Source organism: Typopeltis vanoorti, chromosome 18, assembly GCF_054136105.1.
Source record: "Typopeltis vanoorti isolate ZY-2024b chromosome 18, IOZ_Tvanoo_1.0, whole genome shotgun sequence".
Classification (NCBI taxonomy): Eukaryota; Metazoa; Arthropoda; class Arachnida; order Uropygi; family Thelyphonidae; genus Typopeltis; species Typopeltis vanoorti.
The window spans coordinates 69,762,750-69,773,446 of NC_143566.1; the positions used below are offsets into that span (position 1 = coordinate 69,762,750).

The 10,697-nt window shown below is 34.5% G+C and overlaps 1 protein-coding gene across 2 annotated transcripts in view; it reads left to right on the plus strand.

Moving 5' to 3' along the window:
* LOC150096756 (uncharacterized) overlaps window positions 1–10,697 on the plus strand; it is a 90,251-nt gene that overhangs the window by 77,271 nt on the left and 2,283 nt on the right. For both annotated transcript variants that reach the window (XM_090408428.1, XM_090408429.1), the window contains exons 6-11: window positions 2,139–2,317; window positions 4,525–4,664; window positions 5,263–5,408; window positions 5,519–5,600; window positions 6,147–6,297; window positions 8,372–8,582. In XM_090408428.1, the coding sequence (XP_090264554.1) occupies window positions 2,139–2,317; window positions 4,525–4,664; window positions 5,263–5,408; window positions 5,519–5,600; window positions 6,147–6,297; window positions 8,372–8,582 (909 nt within the window). The remainder of the gene's footprint in view (window positions 1–2,138; window positions 2,318–4,524; window positions 4,665–5,262; window positions 5,409–5,518; window positions 5,601–6,146; window positions 6,298–8,371; window positions 8,583–10,697) is intronic.

Sequence of the window (10,697 nt, forward strand, 5' to 3'; positions counted from 1 at the left end):
AATTTACAAGAAAAGTTTTCTCTCAAAAATACAAAAAAAAAAAAAAGCCTGCAAAGGTTTATTCTGAAGCCCGTACTGGTGATTGTTGGACCTACAGAAGATTCCAAACTCTATTAATGGTCTGCAAAATACGAAAGACAATTTATCAAGTTGTCATCGAAGGCTTTACAGAAGAAAAAGAAAAAAAAAATCTAACTTTGGAGGAGAAAGCTTTCGGAATTCCCCATCGATTAAAGACAATTAATTAATTTAAGTGTAAGGCATGCCAGAAAATGCATCAATTTACTGTTAATGAAGGATGAGAAAGACTAAAAATCTATCGAAGAATCCGTAGGAAAACTTTGTTAGTCAAGAAAGCGATCCTAAATAAATAGGAGGAACTTCCGGACACGCACACATTCTACATGCACATTTTTGTATGACAGACGACAAAGTTGAGATAACATTTTTGTAGAGATAGATAAATATTTGTCCGAAGTTAAATCAACAGTTCGCTTCCGAAGATGAGATTTTTCGAAAGTTAAACAAATATTTTCTATAAACGGACAAACATTCTCTTAAAGTTAAATATTTTTCCATTTTAAAGATTTTATGATTTATTATTATTTTTTTTTCGCGTTCTGTGTAGTGTGACTTGTCACTGATGGCCGCGCCTTTTATAGGATGCAATCAAATCATAGGTAGTTTGTCAATGGATATCTTGAGTTAAGTCTCTTCGTGCAATGTCATCACCCTCTTTTAGATGAGTGGCCTGCTGATGACTATGTCATTCTTCAGATGACAGGAAGCCTTTGGAAGCAGAAGACAACCACATTGACACGCTTCGCTTGTGACATTCACCTCCAGTGGACCGTAGCAGCAAAAGGAAGTGTCTGTCCATTGCACGTGCAACCCCCCCCCTTCCTCCTCCTCCCCCCATCGCAGAAGATGATGCAGAATCGTCTGTCAGGACACTGGGAAGACATCAGGAAATGCGTCTTATCGTAATGAGAGTGTCGAGTGTACAACCTCCTTTAATCCACACACACACACACACACGCGGCATTTCTTTCGACTATTCACCTCGCCTTTCATCCTTCGACATAGGCATCGATGCTGACGGTAGCGCGACAGAAGGAGGTAACCCTATTAGATGCTTTCGGATAGTGATCGCCCCGCGATTCACAGGAGAGGGAAAAAATAGAAAAAAGAGGATAAAAAAAAAAGAACAGAAAAAATTGCTGTTGCTCAGGCAATACGAGCCGATAAGAGTGGAGAACGATAGAGAAAGATGCCGAAAGAAATGAAGAAAAAAAAAAAAGTGGAAATACAAACAAGTGGGATTAATATCAGGTTAATGCGATCAGTCTTAACGGGTTACATTATACTTCAGTAATAAGATGAATTAACTAGGTTTTGAATTGTTTATGTACATATATATATATATGAAAAAAATTACTCGAAATATTAAAAATTATTACAATAAAAAAAGATTGTTTGCTAATTTTGAACTAGGTTTTTTCGAAAAAATTGTTTCGAAAATTTTTTCTAATTTCGTGGAGAAATTTTTTAATGTTAATGTATTTTTTTTTTTTGGCGAAAATTTGTATGAATTAATTTTGGGCTATTTAATGTTAGATTTTTGAAAAATGTTCAAAAATCATTCCCACAGAAATGGGCGTGAATTCATTTTCGGGATTTTTTTTAAATTTTTTATTCATTTTCTGGATTAAAATTTTTTTTAAAGAAAATTTGCATTCATTTTTTGGGAATGAAATTTTTTTGAGAAATGTTCATTAATTTTTCGAATTTTTAAATTTTGATTTTTTTGGAAAATATCAAACAATTTCTTCAGCCCCTTTTTAGGATTTTTCCGATTATTAATAGTTAACATCCATTTAGATCTCAATGGGCTGCTTTTTTATTTTATTTAAGTTTTGAAGTTTTGCGATTGTAGACAATTCTTAAGTTGAATATTATATTGAAATACTTGACGCTGATTTAAGTAGAACATGAAACAATGAATTGGTTAAAAATTGTCCATCTCAAAATAGGTTCTATTTCCAGGGGTTTTCAAAGTATTCTGAACGTAAACAGATAACTTATTGATCACAGCGGTGATGGTTTTTCTATTATTTTCTTTTTTGTTTTCTTTGCAGTTCAACTTCTCTGTGAAGCTGCTTCTATGACTGCCGTAGTTCGCGTGGTTACCCCGTTTCGAGGCCGTGTGTATGCCATTGGCCATCCATATGAATGCTATGCAGTTTCTGTGGGCGTGAACGGCGAGGTCGCTTTGACGATGCCTCTCCACGGAAGAAAATGCGGAACCAAGAACTTGGTAAGAAGCGAAAATTGGATGCTGAAAAAAAAAGTAAAAAATTTCTATGAGAAATAAAATGTAAAATTAATTTCAAATCCAAATCAACTCATCGGTTTGCTGGTTTTAAACGAGTTTTGAAAAAGTCAAATTGGTATTTTTTAAAATTCAATTTTTGTTATATTTTGTTAGCATTGTCTTTAAATTTTTCAAATATTTTGTTATCTTTTGTCAGTAATTTTTTTAAATATTTTGTAAATTTTTCAAATTTTTCTTAAACTCTCTCTAATTTTGTTATATTTGTTAATTTTTCTTAAATATTTTGTTAATCTTTCTCTATAATTTTTATTCGTTATTAAAAAATTTGAGTTTTGTTTGAATGTTTTGTTAAAATTTCGTTTTTTTTTGTTAAAATTTCGTTTTTTTTTTGTTAAAATTTCGTTTTTTTTAAAATTTTTTGGTTAAAAATTCATTTAGTAATAAAACATTTCATTAATTTTGTCAACAATTTTGTTACTTTTTCCGGGAAACATGTTCTTAACAAAAATTAACAAAATATTTTGTTAATTTTTATCTTTAATGATTGTTAAAAATTTCGTTGTCATATTTTATCCTTATAAAAGACGTTCTTATTTTCGTAAAACGAAGTGACAGTGATTTAGGCCTTCGTAAATCCCCCCCCCCTCCCCCCTCTCTCTTTCTGTCTGTCTAAGAAATTTTTGTTTTCATAGTTACCTTGGATACCTCTTTCATGATCATTTAATACCCACATATGTGCTGCCTATCAGTTCTGGATAACGTGTAATATAATATTCAACGAGTTTCTATGGCAACCATTTCATAACCGCGAGCTGAAATGCCGCATTCAGTTTCTGATAGGAAATGATAAAACATTAAATTGAACTCAATGGAAAACTCGAAGTTAGTGTTAGCATTCGAATGTGGAGTTAGGAGAGAGAGAGGGTGGGGTGGGTGGGGAGGGAGCTAGGAACAACTTTCGAACTGTGCCGCATTATTTGAAGGCAGTTTAAAATTTATAAATGGAATCTTATATATTTTATACAAATATAATCAGCATGAATTCTTAAAAAAAAGTTATATATACATTTTAAAGATTCAGTAAACTATTTCTTCTCTGGATATTAAAAAAAAAAAAACACAATTGGTATCTCCATCTCCGAACTTTTCTATTTCAGACTGAATGGTTGCTTAGCAACACGTTTTGGATTTCTACGAATATAGCTGTTATGGCTATTCCATAGCAACCAACGGTTTTATTTCAATTTGTCCCCCCCCCCTTTTCTTAAAGATATGCTACCCAATATTGAATGTAGTAGAGACTCCAAATAAATAACTTTTTTGATTGTAATTTGTTTTGGTTCTTTGATTTTTTTATTGTTGACTGAGGAGGGAGCAATCTCCTGGCACTGTAAGAATTTTCGACTGCGATGAAAACGAATAAGATTTTTGACGAGTGTATTTTAGCGTTGTCTGCACTAAGGAGATTATTGAGACCGACAGAAATAAAATAGTACAAAAAAAAATCAAAGTTCACAGATTAAAAAAAAAAGAGATATACAAGAGGTATACAATAATCCAAAAAGGATTATTGGAATTAAATATATAAGGTATCCCTAAAGTGGTTAAAATGGGAGAAATTTTATTTTTAAGCAATCTAGTAGTTATTTTTCGAATCGTAGGCAGGATGGGTTTTTCTTCGACCTCCAAGGCCTTTGCTGACGACGTATCGCCTTTGTGTTCGACAGAGAATATTGGGATTAGCTTGGCAACATGTGATTCTAATTCTTTCTTGCATACGCTTTGCTCTCACTGGATTCCATTTTGTTCTGCTACCAATGGAATCCAATGAGACTGATCACATACAAATTATCCCCATCAGACAACTCTCACCTTCCGCTCCCTTGTATAATGGTTGGAGAAATCCAGTGAGAATTCCTTTTTTTTTTCTTGTGGGCGATCTTGCATATAATACTGTGGTTTTTAGGCTATTTAAAAGGATGATCTCAGTTTTCTCCGCTGATTTAAAGTCATGGGTTTCAAACATTAATCTAAAAAAAATAAATAAATAAAATAAATGGGAAATATTAATTGATATGAAATAGTATTAGAATACATAACTAATATATTGATTAAAATAAGTTTTTATTTATAAATAAAAATAACCATAAATAAAAAAAATAGATTAATTATTATTGTCCCACCCACAGGGAAATGGGACCTTCATTAACAGCGTTGTCGTCCAACACCACCCTTTTGTGCTTCGTAACACAGACCGTCGTGTGGACATCGCTTGCGATTACGAAGAAGTTCAACGCAAGCTCCGTGGAGGAAAGCAAGTCTTAGAAGGGTAAGTTCTTGTCTCTGAAAATATGAAAGTTTAAGATCCTCCATTCCTTTTCTGCGGGGGGGGGGAGGTAATCTGTTGTTACGATCCTTAATCGGCTTCGATGTTGCTGACCTAAGCATTCCGTTTATTTTAGATTACTCTCGGATAAAGTCTCGCGAGGCTCGAGTCTTCCTCCCCCTATTTTTAAGGGGTTGTTTAAGCTCGCTTTGTTTCATTATTCGGTAATGTTGGCTGCGAGTTGTTTTGGACAATAACCTCTCACTTTATTGTTTCTAGTACCTCGTGCGACGGTAATAGGCTACTTACTCAGGGATTTACGCATGTATTAAAGGTGTCGCTTACGATCTCCGATGGTTTTTATGTGGCCACGGAATGATACTTACATGACGGCTCCAAACTAATGTCAGAGTTCCTGTTTCTGTTTTGTTGCTTGATGCAGACAATAATTCGCCCCCCCCGTTTCCTTAAATCAATTTAATTTTATATTATTATCTCGCCAAGGGTGCATGAGTATCCATCTGGTAGGGGGGGGGGGAGTTGGATAATAAAAACCAACGTTGAAAACGGCTTAATCTCTTTCTACTATCGTTTTTTCCAGAGATCTGCAGACTCTAACGCAAGTTATAACAGGACTAGCTGCAACGCCCCCTATACGTCTACGTGTCATCAACGAGACAGGAGATGAAGTGAGGGGTGTAGAACTTGGAGATCTACTCTTTTTGAAGGTGGAAATGCTGGATGAGAGTAAGTCGATGAGATTTTGTTGATTGATTGTCAAAAAAGATTGTGTTTGAATTAGTTCATTCAGATATTTAAGATTGAATTATTATTATTATTATTTTTTAATGTTCTAGGTGTGTTTGGAATATTTGGCAGCGGACTACTAGCTCGAAGTGGACAAGGAGCCGAGACTGTTTTGCTTATCGACGACCGAGGGTAAGTAGTAGGAGAATGGGGCGGAGGGACTCAAAACCAAGGCGATGTTTTAAAAAATTAAAATTTTGTAAATAAGATCATCTCTGTCCGATCATCTCTCCCACCGAGAGATGATCAGAAACGGCTTTAGATACGAAATGATTTTCATCGCCTGATGTGATCCCACCACCTCGATTACTGGAGACGCGAATTGGCTTTAAAAGTCCCATGTTTGATCTCTGAAGTAGAATTTTCGGATATAAAAATAAATTTAAAATATTTAAAGTAAATTAAATTTTAAAATAATCAAAATATTTAACACCAGGTGTGTCAAATGCTACTTATAAAAATATAAAACTATCATAAAAATAAAAATAAAATAAATAACGATTGAAAAATATTCTATTTGGTGTGTTGTTTGCATCCCGAGATAACGACGTTGAAGGAAATTATATTTTGAATTAACTGGACATAACTCGCGTATTTTTCCAATATATTGCAAATAATTTAGTTCTAATACTAATTCCATTTCGATGAAATTTAATAACACGTGGCCGATTGTTTCAGGTGTCCCGTAGAGCCCACGGTGTTCCCTGCTTTGAAGAAGATGAACACATCGAAATCATTGATTGCTCCGTTCCAGGCTTTCAAGTTTGCTTCAGACAGCACCGTTAAGTTCCAACTCACAGTATCTTTCTGTTTGGACGTATGTACACCAGTAAGTAGTCAATTACGATGTTCTCCAGCATCTGCGAGGGATGGATAAATTGAATTTATATATATATATATATATATATATTTTTTTTTTTTTTTTTTTTTTTCAGTAGCAAATCTACATGATTATTTCAAAGACTATACGATGGTTGCAAAGATGACATACGTCTTAAGGAAACAGTTAGTGATGTGATGTCATAATCCTGCCTCTGTGTATATGAAAATGATTAAGCGTGCTTTAGTAAGTGTTCTGGCTACCAGAAAAACACAAACAGTATATAATTGAATGATTATGAACTTTGTAGTGTTGCAAGAGAAAAATCTTCTTCTTCCTTGACGTATTGGGCCTAATGGCCTGTTATCGTTACGTATTAAGATTCGAACCCGGAAATCCTATAGAATACTTCGGCCAATCCTATTCCAGGAGAGTCCTATGTCTGTAGATGAGTGTGTTCACGGATCCAGGGGGACGAAAAATCTGAGTTTCCAGGTTTTAAAAAAAACTCTACCTCTGTATGAGACCGACTAACTCACCTTTTGTCGAAAGAGACCAGATCAGGGTTTCTCACGTCACTGACGGGATTTGAACCCAGGTTTTTTCTGAACAAAGCTCTTCCTCTATACTGACTGAACTACGGAGACTCTTGAAAGAGAGAAAAATAAAATAAAACAAATAACAAAAATTTGATGTATAAAATGAGCAGTTCTCTCACTGTTACTTAATCTCTCTTTCATTCTCTCTTGTAATAATAATAACAGAAGGAGCGTCCATTATATTCGATCATCTTGTAGATGGCGACATCATCTTTCAGGATCGCAGCGAACACATTAAACTAATCAAATCAACGCAACCAGGACATTGACGTAAAACTAAACACTCGAGGAAGGGTTCTAACATCAGAAGGGGATCACGCCCTTAGCAAACATTACGAAAGAGATAATAAAAGATTTTTTTCTATGATTGAGAGAGAGAGAGATAAAACGGAGACAAGAAGAAAAGAATGGGACAAACAGAACAAACGAAGAGAAAGGGGGAAAAAAAGAAACAGAGAGAGACAGAACGGGAAAGCAAAAATGAAAGGAGAGAAAGAAAAGAAAAGAAAATGTGAAAGATAGAAAGAACGAAAGAAAGGTTGAGAAAAACCAGGATGAAGAGGAAAAAAATAAAGCGAAGGGGGAGATAATAGGAAGGAAAGAAAGTAGAAAGTTCCTGCTCGAGAGAGACAGAAAGAGAGAGATGAATATGATATTTAGTTACTCGCCGTAAAGAAAATCCATCGTACTTGAGGGGAGAAGATAAATGGTCGCATTCAGTCCCATCCCCGACTATTTTCCCATCCGAAAAATCAACATTTTCATTCGGAAACGCTACGGGAGGGCGGCCTGTCTTTTGAAACGCATTACACCGAAAAATCTGCATGCGCACGGCCATCCACCACCCTGACAGAAGTGTCAATATTTACAGTGATAAAACACGCGCCGTGTCAGTGGACGAAGCAGAATATTGGTCTTATTCAAAGCCCCTTTATCGGGTTTTCCTACGGCGCGACTTATAAACTCAGCTATCAGCCGACATTTAGCTCCGATAACTGCAAGTCGAGCGCGAATATCCTTTTCGTACGGAGCGTCGCTATCATCTTATCCGATCGTCGTGGGAAAAGGCAACGCTTCTTTTCTGCGACGAGCTCCATTCGTTCGATGAAAACAAATAGCAGATAATTAAAGGAACATATCGACGGTGTTATTTAAACACATCCTAGATGGCAGCACCAGTAACGACCATCGCCATAGCAACTACTATGTCACTATGGCTAGCATTGAGATATATAAATGATTATTAGTAAAATTGGAACTATATCAAAAATGCGTATATATTTCTTATTAAATTGTTTAAATTTAAAGGATATATATATATATATATATATATATGATTAATTATAATTATGTAAATTTAAAATTTATATAATATTTGATTTCTTTTAATCTCGAGGCTTTCTATTTGAATATGTCATACCATGTATTGATATACGTGGTTTAGAATTCTGCCATTTGACAGTTTATTTTAATTTCTTTTTTAGGTCAACTGCGAAGATGAAATGAGCAACAGTATTCACCAATCCTATGGAAAGAAGAAGCGATCTCCAGATGTTCCTGACAAGAGGGTACTGGAATTGCAGTCTGGAGACGTCGTCACAGATGTTACTATGGAAAGTGCTCTGTTTGTTGTAACCACCTTGAAATCCGCACAACCTTCTGCTGAGAGTCAACACAAACCTATTTATCACAAAGGTAATTGCAATATTGTATTAATTTGATTGGTCTGCGGAGTTTTGAATTATTCAATGAGATATTTTAATTTGATTTATTGTGGTGCCCACAGTAGGACTCAAAGGCCTATTGGTTGAACAGTTGGTACTTTATCCAGTCAACCTACTGGGTTAGAGAGTTTGTTTGGATTCCATTGTTTCACTCTGTTTCAATTGTTGCGATATTTATTTATTTCGATTTAATTTTAAATACTCTTTGAAATGCCACATAATTTATTGTTTTTGGTTTGTTGTTTTATTCTGTCTGAATTATTACAATATTTGTTTATTTTTTTATCATATTTAATATTATTCGAAATAATACTGCAGTAATATTTTTTTTATCTTTTGGTCCCTTTATTTTATTGTTTTTTTGGTCTAATATTTTGTTTGAAGTGCCAAAACATTGGCCTATTTTGATCCTGTTTTTTAATTCTATTTAAATTGGGGCAAAAATTTGCTCGGTGTAATATTTTATTCTATTTAAATGCAATATTTGTTTTTTTTTTTGAATTTGAAGCGCATTTTTTTAAATATTTCTCAATTGTTTTTACCGTATTTGAACTGCTGCAATATTTATTAATTTTGGTATATTTTATTCTATCTAAATTGCTACAATATTATTTATTTCGATCTATTTTTTTTATTCTATCGAAATTGTTGTATTCTAAATCACGTGATTAATTTTCTTAACAATACCGCTGGATAACAATCATACTTTTCTTTATATTCTACGTTCGCTTCTTTATTATTTCACGAAGTTCGAAAAATAGAAGCTGTTTGTAGAGGTTGGAAGGCAACGTCTCATCTTCATGATGGAGGTACTTGTAATCTTAATGACGGCGTGTTTATTAAGTCTTAAAGGGATGTTTATTCACGTCACATGCAGTGCCTGCCCAAATTTGCAAGATCGAATTTTTAGTTCCTGAAGAACATTCTTTGTCTTTAGGCAGCTTCTTCTAATGAACTTGGCACGTTTTTGAAAAGCGTGATAAGCTGATGAAGAAGTTGATAAGGAGCTTTTGGCAGTTTGTTATTCATAATATCTTTATCGGGAGTTAATAAAAGTGCGCTGTTGAACACTACCAGTGAAGATTCTCACCTTCAGCGGAAAATGACGTGGAAAACATCTGCAAAACGTAACCTGCTATATTATTTGAAACCTTGATTTATTAGTGAAAGACAACAATGGAATGTTCATTCCATTGTTGCCATCTTGAAATGAACATTGTTTATGTTCATACCAAGATGGCTACCTAAACTCAATATTAGATTTTTTCCCCGTTAATTTTTATGCTTTAGCACAAAAGTCGTAAACACTATAATTAGATTCTATTATTTATGTTCTTTATTTGCAAATTAACATAAAACTGATGGAGCTTTTATTTTACATATTTTGAATGTCCGAAATTTCAATATTTCTGCTTATATTTGAGATAATAAAATTAATTAATTTTTTCTATTCGATGTACAATCATTATATCTGAATTCTTAACATTAATTAACACCTTCTTGTCCAATCGAATTATTTGAGTCGTAGGTTCAAAATGAATATATTATTATTATCATTATTATTGTTTGAATTGCTGGAGGTTGTAGTTGATGGCAGTACTTCGTGAGAAAGATTGCTTCAAAGAACAGAAACAGATAGAATGAGAGAGAAAGAGAATTAATTTCAATGGGTTTGTAGTTAGTAAAAGGTGTGATGGGTAACTCCCGGTCATGTTTTAACAAGCTTGATGCAAAGTGGAGGAATGCCAGCCTGGCTGGCCGAATGGTTAGCGTATCCGCTCCCCAGCCAAAAGGCCACGGGTTCGAATCTCACCGTGTGCATGGATGCTTGTGATTTATCTGTGGAAATAATAGTGGTGGTGGTGAGCGGTAGATGGCGTTGGTGTAGTTGCGGTCAGTTGGTGGATTGTGAGTGGTGGAGACAGAGTTGGTAGATGCCCTCCATCGAGGAGTCTTTGGACTCCCTAGAGGTGACCAATAATATTAATATTATATTAATAAGGATTCTCTGAAGAACACTCATGAGAACCTGTAGAAACAACCATAGCCTTGCTTTTGTCGTTTGAGTCAGTTACCAAGGGATCAT